The sequence below is a fragment of the Falco peregrinus genome, chromosome W (assembly GCF_023634155.1).
Source record: "Falco peregrinus isolate bFalPer1 chromosome W, bFalPer1.pri, whole genome shotgun sequence".
Taxonomy (NCBI): domain Eukaryota; kingdom Metazoa; phylum Chordata; class Aves; order Falconiformes; family Falconidae; genus Falco; species Falco peregrinus.
Genome location: NC_073743.1, coordinates 19,147,713 through 19,167,009, shown reverse-complemented (window position 1 = coordinate 19,167,009; position 19,297 = coordinate 19,147,713). Strand labels below are relative to the sequence as shown.

Here is a 19,297-nt window from a genome sequence, read left to right as displayed (position 1 = left end):
AAATAGGAGAACTCCTGAGGTACGGACAACAGAAAAAAATTATAAGAAAAATGTCTTTGTAAGAGGTCTTGGCCAACAAGTATGACTCCCTTTTAGAAAGAATGGATCTTCATGCAATAAATACTTAAATAAATGGATGGATAAAAGGAAATAAATAAACATGTTGATAAGATAAAATAACTGTAATCAAAAAGACCGTTTATGAAAATAAAACCTTGGTTCTTTAAGATGCTGAGATGTAATTTTCCTGAGAAGTAGCAGTCTATAGTTTACACCGATAGCTCTTCAGATTATGGCCAAATATTTTGTTTACTTATTTATCATGTTGGAAAGGCACATGAAGTTTACAAGTGTATGTGATTACCATATAAACCATGAAACATTTACTTTTCTTTCCTACTTACAAATTGCAAGGTTTCCAAACATGGATCATATATGGTATAGCAACAAGATGAAATAGACAAATGGCCCTGTAAACCAGTTCCCAACTGGTTTATTCTCCAGAGACAGATCATAAGGGCCAGAAATGGGGGAGCAGATGAGTATGGTGCAGCTCTGTGCTTCCCTTGGGTGTCCTCTCACATCACAATGTGCCCAGGTTGGGAACTCCTGTCCCCAGCAGCCACTGTCCACTCCAGAGGCGTTCTGGCTTCCTGTAGTTGCTTCCCAGAGAAGATTAAATTTCCAGGTAGAAATACTAGTGAAGAGTTTACCTGCATGTTACTCTCCCACTGGGCCTTGCCCTCCAGTAGGGAGTCCAGAACAGCCCTGCTTGGCTCCTCGGCTGCAGAATCATTCCCGCTCACCACATAGTAGGATGACCGCACTCTCTTGAAAAACTCAACATCAACATTCTTGCTATTGCTGTGGTTGGGAATGTATACCAGATCCAAATACACTGGAGGTCCTGGAGGCACCGCTATAGATTTTGCTGACTTATTATTTCCAGGTCCTTTGGAAATCAAACATCAAAAGAATGTATCACAGGCTGTTTTAAAACATGCATTTATTAATTACCATTATAACTGCTGAGATTATATTCTTAAAATTGCTCGTGTTGGTTAAGCATTACATAGCTACAGTTGTAGTACTATGTCCCCTGAAACACTTATGGCATTACCCTCCTACATCTAATGACACATTCCAGCTTTGTTGTATGCCAGTTATGATTGTACTGGGAGGAAAATAATGGAATAAAGGTAACTAAGTATATAATACAATAAAAACTCACTACCACATAATCAACATTTGACTGAACTTTTCCCAGTAATATACTACTATTATCCAACAATTACTACACAGGGCTGTGATTACTGAATTACCATTCAATAAATGGCAGTATTATTTACTAAGTTAAGAAGTATAGCTTTTTGAAAGTGTCAGGTATACATGATTATAAAAGCTAGGGTCACACAGGAAGCCATGCAGAAGTGGTCCTGAGATTTGAGGTATCAGCACATACCAAGACATAGTAGCTGTTGATATGCTCAGACTGTTTTACAGGTGCATCAGGAAGCTACTACATGTGAGCAGAAAGAGGGGCAAAGAGGAACTTAGGAAAACCTAAAATTCCTAAAGCAATTACTTCAGGAAACTGAGAACAAGTGTTTGTTTACCTGCTGGATCCTTATTTGCATACACAAACTAGCCACTTATCACAAAAAGTAAAGGGAAGCATGTTTTTGCTGTGATACATAGTGTAGTATCTGTTCTATGAAGAGGTTCAGCCAAAAGGAAGTTCAAAGTTTAAACACATTAAAAATACTACCAAAAAAAGCTTATTTTGCTACACACTGGATCATGGTCTGAACTGACCTGACAAGGACTCAACCAGTAATTGTATCCAGATGATCACCATTTATGTTTTATTTGCCTTCTCATGATGAAAGAGGATGAAGTTTGGTAAACTAAATTATCTGAGCAATACACTTTATTTAGGATCAGATAATGTAAAGCCAGGAAAGTCCATAAAGTTATCTAGTGTGACTTGCTGTTCATCATAGGGCAATATGTCAAATAAACATCATAATATGATAAGATTTCCTGAATTAGAGTGTTTTTAACTATTGGGTATGTTACAAAATCTTTTATCATCTTTCATCATAAAAAATCTGTGATATATCTTTCTGAGTTGTGGATACCAACATTGGATAAAATATTAGACATTACATTTTACACTTAAATGTCGTTATCAAATAGAGCCTTGTCTTCAGCTCTAGCATATACCTGAAAAGTATGCTTCAAGGAAGAAGAAGTCAATATAAAGCTAAAGTGCTGGAGAAATTTACAGCATGAGGAACTGTACTGCTTTGAAAAGCATCTACTAACAGAGACATGCTAATGGTGGTGTAAGAAAGGAACAGTGGACTGCTTAAAATGGGGAAGCTACAGATAGTTGAATGCTGGTTTGCTTGTACTGAATCCTAGACTTGATCCTTGTAAAAAGCTTTCACTAGAACATCAATCCTGAAAACAGCAAAATCAAAGTAGCCTCAAAATACTCTCTAACAAGATCTGCCAGAAACAACATATTAGCACAATACCTCCTTCAGTAATCTAATTCATATTTTATTATTACTTAGAATGCACAAGAGTAATTCAAAATGACATTAATTTTCTGTATGTTTAGTCATCACTGATGGCATATGACTTTAACTGGATTATGTGCTATACATGCTCAGCTCACTGAAAGTGCTCTTACTTTAAAAGTATTTATTACTTTTAAATATTTTTTAAAACACTCTTTTTAAAATTAATCCAGCAAAGTAATAAAAGCACTGAATGTCTGATAGTACCTTTGCCTCTTACAATATTAAATTGCATTATTTTATGTTAAGAGCATTGTGCCTACATGATTCTTACAGTGAATAAAGTGATTCATTTTACTACTGATTTCATTTCACCTACAAAAGTGGTACTTTTAATTCTACTGGTTAACAGTACAGACAGCTAGTATTAAGTTCTTTATATTGGACATACTCTCTAATTCTTTACATCTTAGCAAACTGACACATCAAGTTTCTCAGATTCATTCATTTAAATGTGGCCCCAACACACTAGATTTATATTTAAAACATGGACTTTCTTTGGGGGTTTGCTACAAACTACATTCTCAGATGATATAAAGACAACCTAACTTCACTTCAACAATTAAGAAAATCTTATAATTAGGGAACTCCTATCTGTCTTTACCTGTGGTTGCAGTCTTTGCTGACTTGAACGTTGTATTTGCTGTATTCTTGGTGTCCTTATCTTTCTCTTCGACTTGAGACTTTACTTCTGGATAAGAGATATTTTTGGTTGCCTTCTCCACAGACTCCTTCTTTTTTGGAGAAGCTGTTTTGGAAATTTTGTCTAAAGATTCTTTTACAGCTGGCTTTGGTGAAGCCACTTGTTTTGATTTACCATCACTTCTTTTAACAGGAGAAGATGACTTGGTTTTAATACCCTGTTTTTTTGTCTTTGTCTTTTCTTTAAGGTCCTTCTTCAAAGATTTACCCAAATTCTGATCGGTAGGCAAAGTCTCTGGATCAACCATAGAGACATCAGGGTGCCTAGGGGAAGGGCTGTGATCCTGCATTGGGACAGGTGGCGGGTCAATTTGTTTGTACGCAATTGTCTTGTCTGTCGGAATGGTTTCTGACTCATCTTCTGAGTCAATGTTAGCATCTGCAGTGATGGAAGGGCATTCCTCAGTCTCAGGGGGAACATCTGAATCAGTCTGAGATGGGGCAGACTCACTCATGGATGTGGGAGGGGTTTCGTCACACTGCCGCCCTTGCTGCTTTCCCCCAGAAGGTGGCTGGGCTCCTCCGGATTGAGTTAATGGCTTCTCTTGATCTTGAAACTGTTCTTCACTTGCAAACCACTCAAGGGGATTTGGGTTGATAAATGAGGGTGAAAGTTCAGTTTTAGGATGTTTATATTCACAGGAGGACACAAAGCATAAGTCAACATCTTGACAGTATTCTGCTAATGATTTTCCTGGAGTAAAATGTGCACTTTCTTCATAGGGATAGCTAGTAGCTTCAGATGACCTGGTAGTTTTCCCAGTTGTCTCAAATGAGTAATCTGTGGCTTCAGGTGAGCTGGTGGCTTTCCCTGTTGTCTCATAGGAGTGATCCATAGCATTGGGTGATCTGGTAGCTTTCCTAATTCTCTCATAGGAATAATCTGTGACCTCAAGTGATTTGGTGGTTTTTCCAGTTATCTCATAGGAATAATCTGTGACTCCTGGTGACCTCATGGTTTTCCTGGTCATCTCATAAGAATAATCTGTGGCCTCAGGTGATCTAGATTTTGCAACTGCCTTATAGGAGTAGCTAATCACCTCTGGTGACCTAGTAGTTTTCCCTGTGGCCTTGTAAGAATAACTAAGTTCTTCTGGTGATCTGCTGATTTTCTCTGAATATTCTTTTTCCGGGCTGATTAAAGGTTCTGGACTGTGCTTTGTTAGGGGCTCTTGGTAACCAAATGCTTTGACAGAGGACACTTGCAGTGACAACAGAGATTTGTGACTAGCTGATAGTGCTTCTGTGATTCCGGGAGGTGAATCTGGAAAACTAGGAGAGTACAGAGAAGATTCCCTTGGAGTTAATGGAGATAGGTCAGACTTTGGTGACATCTTTTGTCCTAGGCTCTGCACCTTTTCTGAGGTAAAAGAAGAATGTAGTGACATATCTCTGGGTTGAACAGCACCTGAAAAAGTTTCTTCTGGCAGTGGTGAAGTTAACTGGGAAGGTGTATGAGCTGATGAAGTTGAGGATGAAGCTTCGGTTTGAGAAACTGAAATAATTTCAGAAATATCCTTCTCCTGAGAGTAAGATGACTGTTCCACAGGGGAAATCTGTGCAAAAATAGGCTGATGTATTTCTGAAGGGCTATAATCTACTTCTGTTGGTCCATTTACAGATATGTGGTGCATACTAGTGCCTATGGTAGGATATTCTGGAGATTGCCTGCTAAAGTCCATTGCTAAAGACTGCTTGAGGGACTCCTCACCAAATTCTACCGACATAATTGACTGCTCAGGAGATCTGTGATTGTGCACCGGGGTTCTTGATTTTGCGGTTTTAGGTGAGAAATCTGGTGGAGAAATTGACATAGGCCTTGGGCACTCTTCCTTAGATGGAGACATGTCTGTTTCCTGAAATGTTGTTGGTGTTTGTACAACTGACACTGAAAGGGAATCATCAACTTCAGTAGAGTGGGGAGATCCAACCTCAGCATGCAAAGAAGGAGAAACATCATCAGTAGTTGGTTCTGGAAATGAACTAGTAGCAACAGATGCTGTAGAGACAGAAACTACTCCTTCTATATGGGAATAGGTGTCTTCTGCTACAACCTCATCAACTGGAGTTGCAGACTTGTCAGAAACAGTACCTTCAGAAATTGACATTTTGGTGTCGTCTTTTAAGGAACCAAACAGACCAATATCTATTTGATTAGGTGAGAGTTCTGCTATTTTTCGCTCATCCATGACCAGTGAAGACTGGGAGCTGCTGGGTTCTTTATCCTCTGTTTTCCTTTCTAGGCTGAAGCCTTCCTTAATTACCATAAACTCCATGTTTTTTTCATCTTGTTTTTCATGGAAAAGGCCCACAGAGCTGGCTTCAGAAGCTGGGCTCATCTGAACAGGTGATTTTTCTTTTTCAGGTTTTCCCCCAGAAGGACTTCCATAATCTTTGGTGGGAGACTTTATATCAGCACTCAAAAATGTATCATAAGTTGTCTCTGGACCTATCAGTGGTGAGCTCCGTAGAGGTGAGAGAACCTTTTCAATAGGAGATTCTGAATCTGGCACAGGCTCATCCATAGGGCTTATTCTGGGTTTTGCAGACTCATCTTTGACTTCACTGAGTTCAAAGCTAAAAGGAGTTTCTGTTGACTTTTCACTGGTTTCAGAGGGAAGCTGACTGGATTTTTCATCAGTGGGAGACTGATAATAAGGTGTGTGGCCAGCACTACCAGCAGCAGACTGAGAGGGAGATGCTACTTCTAACATTTTATCTTCAGGGCTTGCACAGTGCTCTTCAGAAACTTCTTGTTGTACATCAGGCAATGTAGCAATGGGGACAGGCTCAGCCGAGACCTTAATCTCATTGGGAGTGAGCAAAAAATTCACACTACGTTCACTCAGTGGTGTTCTGGCAATGGGTGATGGAGGGGACAAACTCTCAGCTGGACTCTTGACTGGGCTACGTTCTCCACCATCTTCTGGATAGGGTTCTTCAATTTCTAATTTGGCAGTGCCTTGGATTTCACTTCCCTTTTGCCAATATGCATCTTGGAATGCAGATTTGCAGAATTTGTCTTCCTCTAATGAAGAAGGTGGTGAGATGGTAGAAGCTGAGGCATTATAGTCTTTACCTTCTGTGGCCTCTGTTTTGGATCCTTCTGATAATCCATTAAAAGCATCTGAAAGTGGAGAAATTTTAGGTCTAGCAAATTCTTGAGAGTACAGTGATGTCTCATACTTGGTAATGTTCATATACTCTTGAGAAGGTGACTCACTTTCCCCATTGTTAGTTTCATCACTCATGACATCTCGGGGCGTAGACATTTCATCCATTGGAGTTGGTTCACTGGATATTTCAATGGTAGAATGTGTATAACCTGAAGTAACAGTGAATTCCTCAGGTTGATCTTCTGTATCTTCATCAGAAACAGTGGCTTCACTTTCTGAACCACCAGGTAATGTTTCCTTATGGATAGAAGAGGCCAGTTCAACTGCTGGACACTGAGGCTCTGAGTTTTTTGTTGGTGTAATTATGAGTAGGCCATATTTATCTTCAACTTTACCAGCTTCTGCAGCTTTGTCTACCACAGCCATCACATAATCTTCTTCAGCTTCTAATTTTTCAGTCTCCTCTTCATCTCTGTCTTCTGTTTTGTCTTCCTCCTCTTCAGTCTCTTCAGTTTTTACCTTTTCTACTGCTTCTTCCCTGTCTTCCTTAGCCTGTTCATCTGATGCCACATCATCTGCCTTTTCAATATATTTTTCAGCTTTAATGTTAGCATCTACTTCAGCCATTATTTCTTCTGAACTCTCTTCCATTTTTCTTGCTTCCTCCATATATGGTTTTGTGGTGTCTAGTGGTGTCTTTACTTCCTCATCTTCACCTGGTTCTTCAGCTTCTTCTGTTTCTGCCTTTTCCTCATAATCTCCTGCTTCATATGATTCTTCCAAGCCAGTTCCCTCATCTTCAAACTTTTCGTTGTCATCAACCCTGTGCTTTTCCACAGGTTCCAATTCTTCTGGTGTTTGTTCACACTCTCCCTCAGCCTCTGTGGTAGTTATACCTTCATCAGAGGACTCAGCAGGTCCTTCATTATCTAATTTTTCTTTTTGGACTTCAAAGGCCTCTTTTTGTTCTGTGCCAGTGAGTTTCAGTTCATCCTCTATAAGTGCAGCTTGAGGTTTTGTTTCTTTTATTGTTTCTACTTCTTCAGCTTTTAATTCCTCAAAATCCTTTGTTAAATCCTCTGGTGAAGACATAAGGGATCGCTCCGCTTCAAGTTCTTTTCCACTAGCTGTAATTTCTGCAGCTGCTAGAGTTGTGGCAGTGGCTCCAACTGCTGCAAGGGCAGCTTGCACTCCACTAACTTTGATCTCCTTCTTCACAGTCTTAACTTTTCCTTTTTCCTTTGGTTTTCCAGCAGGTACTGCTTCTTTTTTAACAGGTTCCTCCTTCTTTTGTGATTTGGGCTTTGCTGCTGGCTTTTTTACTTCAGTTGAAGGAGCAGCTGTCTTCTTTGTTTCTTTAGGAACCTTTCTGATGTCCTTTTTGGCTCCTTTTTCTTCCTTCTTAATTTCCTTCTTCTCTTCTTTTTTACCTTCTTTCTTTACTTCCTTTGGTGGAGAGTCTTTCTTTACTTCCTTCTTAGTTTCCTTCTTCTCTTCCTTTTTCACCTCTTTTTTAACTTCTTGCTTGATCTCTTCTTTTTTGGGTTTCTCCTCTTTTTTGATGGGTGTTTTCTCCTCTTTTTTAAAAACCTCTTTCTTTTCTTCAGGTTTTGTTTTGACTTCCTTTTTCACTGGCTTCTCCTTTGCCACTTTTGGTTTTACATCTGTAGATTGTTTTTCAGGAGTTTCAGATTTTACTAATTGTTCTTCTTTATTTGTTACATCTTTTTCTGCCACTATAGGTTTGGTCTCCACTTTTGCTGTTTTCTCTTTTTTAACTGGAACTTTTTCTTTGCTTTCCAATTTATGAAGCTTTTCTGGTCCTGGACTAGGCTTTGCCGGCTCTGGTGTTTCTTCTTTAGGTTCTGTTCTAACAGGCTTGCTTGATGTCTTTGCAGCAGGCTTCAGACTCTCCTTGCTGTCTGTTCGTTGTTTCAACTTTGTTTGTTTCACAGCTGGACTAGCAGTGTTGCCAGTTAGATCTTTTTGTGTAACCATTGGTTGTTTAAGGAAGTCTAAGTGTTTGAGTTTTTCTAGTCCTTCTAGAATGTTATATTGGGTGCTGTTTCCAGGAAACAGAACTCGTATTATTTTTTCTGCGGGATTCGCTGGATGCCACACAATCAGGGATGAGACAGAGGTGAAATAGGATAATGGAATGTCTAGTTCTTGGCCATTGGGTAGCAGGAATTCAGCTTTATCTTTGTTAGTACCACTCCACTGTTGCATAAAATATTGCATCTCTTTGCTATTTTTGACAGGATTAAGCACATACATCTCAAGTTTGCCAACTCCCATTTTCTGAAATAAAATGATGGGGTCAATGGTATTTCCTACATTTCTGAAAAGAGGTTCTGGTTTCATAGACAATTTATTTAAATATTGGAGAGTAAAACAAGCTTCTTCTATGCTCCTTTTAACTCTAAAGTTAGGATCCATGTTCTTCAGGTTCTCAGGTACATTAAGGAATACAACTCCTAAATCGGGTGAGATCAGATTTTTCATCCAGTCACTGTTGGTAGTAGATCCTTGGGACTGTTCCTCTTCTAATTCAGCTATCTTTCGCTGAAGCATGCTATTTATTCCTGGCAGGTTATCATCTCCGATGTGAGTGAGTAGAATGGAATCTACCCTGTCCAAGTGCCGGATAAGTTTCCAAAAGCAAGAATTTCTTTCAGATCCTCCATTGATAAGCATGTTGAATCCATTCACTGCAAACAACGCAGAGTCTCCTCTTCCACCTGGGAAAATATAACAGCAGGGTTTGGAGAGTTTCAGGAAGCCGCTTGAAGTTGGAGGTTCCAAAATGTCAAAGGGTGATGGCACTTCTACTGATTCTGACAGATACTCTGTGAATTCAGAGAGTCCTTCCATTTCAGGCAGCATGGAAGCTGAGTTGAGTTTAATGTTAATAAATTCTTGAAGGTTGTGTCTGTCAAGGTTGGAATTTTTCCAATCTCCCTCCTCAGGGCAGAAAAGAGTTAAGCTGGCTTTGTTGGCAGGGTGTGTGGTGCTCAATAATTCACCAATCTAGGGTTGCAAAACAAAAACACAAGAAGATGCATGTAAATTATTTTTTTTAATGGCAATTAATGTCAGAACATAATATTTTCTGATCAGATAGATAAAACCTTTTTCATTTGCTTCTGCACTATTGAGTACCCATCCTAGAAGCTAAAGGAACGTGTTAGCACAATTATTTTACTACTGTATTTTTTTTTTTTTTTAATACAAAGGGGCAGCTTATGAGGAAAGGTCCCTTCCACATTGCCCAAAGGAGGAAAGTACCTCAAGTTTCTCCCTTCCCTCCTCCACCCTTTATAGGAGGACAGTACAAGCTTTTATAGAGGGGATGAGGACTACAAGGCTAATGCTGACAGAGCTGCAACTATGTCTGCCATTGACTCATGAGTCTCCCTGCTGCCCCTGCCCATCCAGAAGAGCCAGCCAAATATATAAGGGAAACAGCACATCTGTTTAGCAGGCAGAGAATAACTGCAGCCCAGAGGTAGTCAGCATCCTCCTGGGGCAGCTGTATTCCTGACCCTTTCCTCACACAGGATGTATTCCATAACACCAGTATTACTACAGCTCTTTTTGCAGGCTGGCTCCTGACTCCCAGACTGCAGGATAGTTTTCCAGAATACAAAGAAATGATTTATTGCATCAAAAATCCAAACAGTTTCAAGTTTTGTATTTGTGAGATTGAGGTATATATATTTATCTATGTTCTATTGTGCTGGTTTTGGCTGGGATAGAGTTAAATTTCTTCACAGTAGCTAGTATGGGACTATATTTTGGATTTGTGCTGGAAAGTGTTGATAACACAGGGATGTTTTAGTTACTGCTCAGCTGTGCTTACACAGTGTCAAGGCCTTTTCTGCTTCACACCCCACCCCACCAGTGAGTAGACTGGGGATGCACAAGAAGTTAGGAGGGGACACAGTTGGGACAGCTGACCCCAACTGACCAAAGGGCTATTCCAGACCATATGACATCAGGCTCAGCAATAAAAGCTGGGGGAAGAAGGAAGGAAGGAAGGGGGGGATGACATTCAGAGTAATGGCATTTGTCTTCCCAAGTCACGATTACTCATGATGGAGCCCTGCTTTCCTGGCGATGGCTGAACACCTGCCTGATGATGGGCAGTAGTGAATGAATTTCTTGATTTGCTTTGCTTGGGTGCATGGCTTTTGCTTTCCCTATTAAACTGTCTTTTATCTCAAGCCACGAGTTTTCTTGCTTTTACCCTTCCAATTCTCTCCCTCATCCCACTGGAAGGGGAAGTGAGCAAGTGTCTGTGTAGGGCTTAGTTGATGGCTGGGGTTAAACCACAACAAATAAATATATAAATATATATTATAACATATTATGCAATATATGATATATTTATAAAGTTTTTGATATACATATATATAAAAATCAAAATATAAACTCAGAGCTAAAGAAAGAGCCAGAAAAAAGTGTTAAGGTTAACAATGGTCATGTCCTTATTTTGATTTTAAACTCATGGACTACAAAAGTGAAAATCTAGAATAACTCCATTAATTTTGACAGTTTGTGATAATATGCTAGTACCAAAAACAGCTACTGAAATATAGGCACAGAAAACAAATGTACTATGCCATAGTAAAAGAGCTGTTGTTCTCTTCCAGTCTGAAGTAAAAACCAATATTTTGTGGTCCCAAACATGAAAAAGTATGATATAGTTTATACCTTCTCCTAGTTCCACGGATACTTTCATTTGACTTTTTTTTTTTAACAGGAATTTAGGTTAAATGTAGCCCATTTCTCTTCTATTTGCTCTTAACAAAGAGACCACCAAATTATGTGAACTTTAAAGAAATAATTCAGACATAAAATGTCAGTGCAAAATATGCCCACAAAGGATCATGCAAAATACCACAACTTCTTTGCAGAGACTCAATTGTTAGTTCAAGCTATAGGAACAGTTTTTATAAAGATGATATAAATTAGGCTACAGCTGATTAATTTGAAAGCCTTGGACCACAAGCAGAGTCAGAAGAAGAAATTGATATATAAAAAATTAATGATGTTTGATTGCAGTAGATCTCTGTGGGCTTCTGTGTGTGTATGTGTCGCCTCCTTTCTTTGTATTACATAATTTATTTTCAGCATTTGCCAAAAATAAAATGTAACAAAGATACAGTGGCTGTTATCTAAACAAAAATAATCCAGCCAATACCTAAATAAAGCAGAAAATATATATTTTCTATCTTTCTTTCAGTATTTGGCATATGGAATTGTTAAATTTCATGCCATTGATGATTGCCTAATTCTCCAATCTATTTAGATATCTCTGCAAGGATTCTTGTCCCTCAACAGAGTCAACAGCACCTCCCAGTTTGGTATTGTCAGCAAATTTACTAACGGTGCATTCCATTCCTGCATCCAGATCATTAATAAATACATTGAACAGAAATGGTACTAGAATTGAATGCTGAGGAACACCACTGGTGACCTGTCACCAGCCAGGTGTAGCCTCATTCACTACAACCCTTTGAGCCCTGCTGTTTGGCCAGTTCTCCACCCAGTGCAGTGTGTACCTGCTCATCCCACAGTTGGACAACTTGTCCAAAAGTATGCTGTGAGGGACAGTATGAAAAGCCTTACTAAAATCCAGAAAAACTCCATTCACTACTCTTCCCTTCATCCACTAGGCAGGTGACTTTGAAGGATATAAATTTTTCCAGGTACGGCGGTTAGACTAACAGGTCTGTAGTTTCCTCGGTCTTCCCTCACACCCTTCTTGTAAACTGGAATAACACTGGCTAGCATTCAGTCAGCAGGGACCTCCCCAGACTCCCAAGACCTTTGGTAAAGGATCAAGATGGATCCTGCTATAACATCCAGAAGCTCCAGTACGCTGGGATGAATCCCATCCGGCCCCATGGACTTATGAACATTCAACTGATACAGTCAATCCTTTACAATTTCAGTGTCCACAAATGGGAAGTCATTGTTCCCACACTCATGGTTTTCCAATACAGAGGACTGGGCAGCCCAAGGTCTATCAGTATTATTAAAGACTGAATTTTTTTCTAATCCTTTTTCCAATTTGTAGGCCACCTAAAAATTTCCCATTAATGGGACCCTTTAAAAAATGTTACATACACAGACTGCATTATGGCAAATATGGTCTTTCTTTGCTTTTGTGAAATATTTTAGAAGCACTGGGAGCCCAAGATTTCAGAGACAATAAGCTGGAAGCCAGCACTTTAAAACAGCAATACTCGTGAGCATGCTGCCAGAGCAGAGAGAAGTCAAGTGAGCTTTACTCAAAGAGCATGGGAGTACACCCTGCACGCCCACCACTGTGGCAATCCCTCAGCAGCTGTAACTCATAGCCAACCACCACTGCTCTGCTTTCTAGCCATGGTTTGGCTTCCTAACTGTAACAGTAGGATTTGGCCCTAGTTTTGCATGTAGTCATAAAGTAATTGTGTCACTAATTAGCCAGTGATGCAAGGAGATCAGGTTTGTAATTTCACAGAAAAGTAACTGCGAACTCACAGTAACTTGTGGTGAATGATTTCATGGACCCCAATCTGTGCTCAATCAGAATCATTTTATTGCTCAAGTGAACACCTTATACACTAACGCAATGGTTACTAGAGCCAATCAGCTTTGGATTTGTGGCTTTATGGATGCCAGTAATACTGCTTGCCAAGCACATTCATGGTTTCTGTTTTTCAGGTTCTTTTGCAGCTGCATGCATGATAAAAAGCTCATAATTCTGAGTTCATGCACAAAACCACAGCCCTCGGCTGGCCCCATGCCATGTCCAACTAATCTGTAGTTTAAGTTTCCCATGTGAACAGCAAAGGGAGGAACAGGATGAAGCGTGGTTCTGTCTCGAGCTGTACCATCTCCCAAAGTAATTTTTAGGCATCACATGTGTTTCAGAGAGCAGGAATCCAGTTCTTTCCCCAACCCAATATGTTGAACAAAGAAGCTTTGAGAAAAGGTTCATAGAATCATAGAATGGTTTGGGATGGAAGGGACCTTTAAAGGTCATCTAGTCCAACCTTCCTGCAATGAGCATTTCCAACTAGATCAGGTTGCTCAGAGCCCCATCCAACCCGATCTTGAATGTTTCCAGGGATGGGGCATCTACCACCTCTCTGGGTAACTTGTTCCAGTGTTTCACCACCCTCATTGTAAAAAATGTCTTCCCTATATCTAGTCTGAATCTACCCTCCTTTAGTTTGAAAACCATTACTGCTTGTACTACCACTACAGGCCCTGCTAAAAATTTTGTCCCCAAATGGATACTGGAGCTCATGCAAACTTCACTTTTTCAGTGCTGAACTTTCAAATCTTACTCCCCTGAAATGCTCCTAATTAATTTTGGAAACTAAATGTCTAGGGGTGCAGCCACATGATTTATTTAAATATATATTTTAAAAAGTTGCCAAATTAACAGCTTATTTACAATGGGTCCTGGCCCTATGGGAGTTTTCAGACACAGTACATTAAGCTAGACATAAAAATAACAAGTCATGAAAGAAACAACATTAAATATTGGTATACTTCATTCTTATATTTTTGGTATGTAAAAATCACAAACTTTACAGATTTCGCTAGCAAAATTTTAAACACTAAAGTAAAGTAGCCAAGCAGGTAGATGCAAAAAACTACAGCCATTCCAACAGATAGCCTCTGTCTTATTTAATGTCACCTATTAGCTGCCACCAGGCAAGAACCTGATTTCAAAGTCAATTTGACTGCTTTGTATGTGCACCTTCAATAAACAAGCTATATATTTTAAACACAACAGTATCTCCTTCCATTGTCAAAGTGTTCCTTGGTTTTCTATTTCTTGAAGTTACAATTCAATTCTCCAAATAAAAATGTAATTTTTTTGTTAAGCAATTTACATCAAATGTAAATTAAATAAATGTCTTGAAAGAAAGTCTATAATGAAGAGTAAAGAGCATCAGAATTAGTTGTTGGCTAACTCTAACAACACAGAGGACCATTTTTAGTTTTCTAAAAACCTGTGCCATCACATGACAATGTATGGAAGACACATTTCTGAACACACCTCTTGATCCGTGAAGATCTCAATGAAGTTCTGGAATGAAAAGGTTCCTGACTGAAGAATGAGTTCTCCTGTGTTTTCAAAGCACTGTCCAGTTAGTATAAGGAGCTTGTGTCTTGCGGCATCTGTTATCATTAAGCGCACCTAGAGTGAAAGAGAGAAACACATCAATAATGCGAGTTACCACATGTTTGCACATTCCTCTGAGAACATACAGTTTACTTTGTCTAATTTAAAACATATTTTACACCAGAGTCTCCCAGAACTGTCAAAACATTTTCAAGTTATAGTGCTGTTTACAAAAGAGAACAAGAAAGGAGCAAAAGGGAAAAAAGGAGGCACAAGAAGCAATTAAAGAGAAAGTCTGATGAATAAACCTAACTAATGATATGGGGGAAAAAAGAGCAAGGAGTAGAAGAGAAAAAAATTTGAATGAAAAAATAATATTTTCAATGAACAAATACATTCCTTGTATAATTCTTGTTGAATTTTAATAGCACTGTATCAGTACAGCCTTGGCCAACTGTGTCTCACATGCTAATGAGGGACAACTACATGAGTCAGACTTTTTAGACGGATGATCTTCTTTTCCCAGTGTACAGCATTACTTGCCATTCAGTTGCAAAAATGTCACTAAAAGGTAACAGCCACAAATCAAATGTAAAAATGGCAGACTGTCATTCTGTTGAATCATCTACAAAGTTAAAGGATGTTTCTGTTTCACCATAATCATAATCAAGCACTCAGATACAGGCATGTGCACCATTTACATCTCATGATGTCACTATGGACACAATAACATTTTTAAGCATGCCAGCCCAAGACCTTTTTCAATACACAGTAATAAATTATGTAGATATCTGATGGCTCAAAGGAGCTTGTTACTGAGAAATAAACTTCTGCATTTTGAAATAACTGTTACCTATTTTAAACTAGATCCACATTACTTTACTTGACCCTTACTACAGCTAGTAATAATTCCTGTTTCCTCTTCAGGGGAGACATGCTAAGAAAAATCCATATATTCAGTATACTCCTGTTGGTTGAATTCAACTTAAACTGAAGAACAAAACTAAACAAAATATTTTTAAGATTCTGTAATGTTCAGTAAACTTTTTGCAAATGTGGTGGGTTGACCTTGGCTGGCCGCCAGGTGCTCACCAAGGCACTCTATCACTCCCCTCCTCAGCAGGACAGGGGGAAGAAAATAAGATTAAAAAACTCATGGGTTGAGATAAAGGCAGTTTAATAAAGCAAAAGCAAAGGCCATGTGTAGAAGCAAAGGAAAACAAAAAAAGATTAATTCTCTACTTCCCATCAGCAGGTGATGTCCAGCCACTTCTTGGGAAGCAGGGTCTCAGTACGCATAGCAGTTGCTCCAGAAGATAAACACTGTAATAACAAATGCCCTCCCTCCTTCTCCTTTATCTTAGCTTTTATTGTTGAGCATGATATCATATGGTATGGAATACCCCTTTGGTCACTTTGGGTCCTGGCTATGTCCCCTCCTAACCTCTTGTCCACTCCCAGCCTATTGGTGAGGTGGAGGGAAGGTTGGAGAGACAGCCTTGATGCTGTGCAAGCGCTGCTCAGCAGTAGCCAAAACACTGGTGTGTTATCACCACTTTTCTAGCTACAAAAAGAAAGCACAGCACTATGAGGGCTGCTATGGGGAAAGTTAATCAACCCAGCCAGATTCAATACAAAAATATTTCAAAAATCTTGTCCAACACTGAAAAATCAATTCAAATTAAGGTTAAGAATGAATTTCAAGTGCACTAATTCCTCTGTTCAGGGGAATTAAGTTAAACCAGAATAGTGATCCCAGAATAAGGCTATCCATGTATTAAACTAAATGAGCAGACTCCATATGGAACTACTCCACATGTAGATATTTCATCCAAACTCCATCTCCATGGAAATGACATAATCACCTCAGCTGTCCTAGCAAGCCATTCTTTCAAATTTTTATATTAATTGTTAAGCAATCAGTTGTTCTAAACAATTCCCGCTCATGCCAGGGAGGTTGAGCCAGGAAGACTTGACCTAAATCTCTGCTGAACAACTCATGTTTTCAGTACGATTAGAAAAGAACCACTGAAGAGTATTTATCTGAAAGAAGATCCCAACTCTACCACATCTTCATTGTTATTTTATTAAATAAGTGGCCTTGACTTTGAGCAGCAGAAAGTTCCTTTCAGTAAATGCAGGACTAATGCTGGTCTGTCACTAATTGCACTAAATGATAAATTCAGCAATATTCAGCTGGATCAAGTGTATTCATTTTTATTTCAGACAAAAATATAGAAACGTGAAACTGGCTGTATGATGTTTGGATGAAATCTTATCTGGTTTAGTTGTATTAAAATCATAAAAGAACTAGCTTACTCTTCTATGTTTTCTCTCATTGTTGGCAGCAGTTCTGGGCAGTCTGTCAACTTATGTATAAACTCACCAAGTTTTCTAACAATAAAATTTCCTGACTTGTGAATCACTGATATGAAACTGTCACATAATTCCCCTTCAATCTGTTTTATTAATTGATGGTGAAATAGGTTCTGCAGAGCTAGAAAACTATGACAGGAAAAAAAGTAAATAAATGCTTGCAGATTACAGAGCATAATGCATGATACACATGAAAACTTCAAGGAACACATAAATTCTGTGTCTGAGTATAATCAAGGCTTTCTGAGTGGCTGCCAAAATTTTGTCTGCTGATTTCAAGACCACTACAGAAATATTGCAAGGTGATGATTCTGTTCAGTTTTACCCTTGGCTGAAGTCCCAAATTGTTTGAAGAAAGTGAACAGCAAGACAGCCTCAGTCAAAATGGAGTTAAAGACAGAGTGTGAACTAAGACAGGAGTGTAAGCAGCTCAGCAGTTCCAAAGATTTAAGGTACAGATGCAGGAGTGTTCAAGCAATGTAGTGGGACCTTCTTAAGAAGGAAGTAACTGCTCATGGGGTTTTCAGAAACTTGTTTTCTTTGGGCAAGTCCAGTCCCTCTCCCTTTGGGCTTCTCTCTTTTGGGAGGTATTTGGGATCTGACAGAACACGATAGGAGTTTTGAGCAGAACTATGCTCAGACTACCACCAGTATGGCTGTTACCAGCCAGATTAGCAAGAATTTGTTTTAATATCTTTTGCCGTTGTTCTTCCTGAACTGATAGATGAAATTTCCTCTTTTAGTGAAAGTCAGAGCTCCATGGTGTATCACTGTCTCCCCAGATGCAACCTGGAAATCTCTTGATATGTAGAACTAAGTTTTCTATTTGCCATAATGGACAAAGCATGTCTATTCCAACCTCTGATTTAATTCTTCTGCCTCTTTCTTATAATCTTGTTCTGGTTTCTGTCCAGTGAGAGTCTTGCTTAGCCAGCCAAGGTAAATCTCAGTTTGTAACTTTTGGTTGTGACCAGCCTGGCAAGATGAAAGTGAAAAAAAGATTGCCTCTCACAGTCTAGTGAGAGGAAATTGACAGAAGCAGCATTTCCCTACTTTTGGCAGTTCCTTCAGATCTTCCCCTCCCCCATTCTTTATAGCTTTTTACTCTGAAAGCTTGAGTGTAAAGACAACCCTAAGAGTTGCTACCCAGCTGACACCCTTGCTCCTCCTTACCAAGTACCTCTAACACAATGTAAGAGCTTTTCACACATTTTTTTAGTGCATGAGCTGCCATTAACTAAGGTTACTTACTTTTAAAAACTTTTTAAACCTCAGAAATTTCATTTGTTTTGGTGTTTCCTCCTGTTTGTGTTTAATATCACTTAAGGTTGGTAACAAAATAGATTTTCCACAAAGTACTGCAAGCAGAGCCACTTAATTTACTAAAAGAACTTGTACTACGTGAGTGCTTCCCAGCACTGGCTAGCAATGTAATTATCCCTATTTTTTACAACCTTCAGTCTCACTAGCTAAATCTGTCAATTTTGTCTTTGAACTACATGCTCAGTTCTTTACTCTAGGGAGTTCATGAGGAATTGGCAGTGCTCTTCTGGGACACTCTCCAGAGTCCATTGATCACGTCACGTGCTTTTTGAAGGACAGATCACATAGATCAACCTAGAGTCACCACCACGTTGATGGTAATTCTTCTTGAAGACCTAAATTTATCTCAGGGCACCTCATTTCTTTTCAGGCACTTTTAAATATGTAAAATAGGCATCGAGAGCTACCAAACAATGGAAGAGCAGAAGAAAAGCAGATGCAGTTTCACCACAGCTGCCTTCATTTCATTAAGAAGGGAATTTGGTGTGTTATGAGGGAATGAATGCTGGGATAAGTGGTGTGATTCCATCCTATGCCTTTGATGCTTTATCAGGAGTCTGGGAAACCAGGAAGAAAATCAAGGGATGGCTAATGTTTTTGATGATATTTGCTCCTAACATGTCCTTTTGTCCACTATTAGGAGCTGCTCTCAACCTGTCCACTTAATGGAGCTTTTATGACCTATCCAGTGAAGTATTCCCGACTGACATACCTCAGTACTAACTGCTTCATCTGAGGGATTGATTAGGACTACAGTTTCTAAGACATCACTTCTGTGGTGAAGAATCTTCTGACCTGCAAGCACAGAGAGAAAAAAAAAAAGACATTAAATTCAACCAGCATGGTTTAAAACAGTGCTTTCCCTAAACGAGTTATATGTTCCACTGTATGACAGCCCTTTGGTTACACAGGACAGCACACACCAGCCACAGCAACTACTGTGCTGGCTCATGTCTTCAGAAATACCCATGCCATGTGGTCCTATGGGCCAGAAACACCACTCCAGAATGTTCAAGGTAATAAAAACAAACTAGCAACAGAACTGGGACCTGTCCCTT

General features: G+C 39.2%; 1 protein-coding gene across 1 annotated transcript in view; it reads right to left on the bottom strand.

Annotated features, from left to right (window-relative positions):
• LOC129782587 (microtubule-associated protein 1B-like) overlaps positions 1 to 19,297 on the bottom strand; it is a 95,413-nt gene that overhangs the window by 4,343 nt on the left and 71,773 nt on the right. The window contains exons 3-6 of the mRNA XM_055792592.1: positions 18,952 to 19,034; positions 14,475 to 14,615; positions 3,193 to 9,436; positions 714 to 952 (exon numbers count right to left, since the gene is read on the bottom strand). Of these exons, the coding sequence (XP_055648567.1) occupies positions 714 to 952; positions 3,193 to 9,436; positions 14,475 to 14,615; positions 18,952 to 19,034 (6,707 nt within the window). The remainder of the gene's footprint in view (positions 1 to 713; positions 953 to 3,192; positions 9,437 to 14,474; positions 14,616 to 18,951; positions 19,035 to 19,297) is intronic.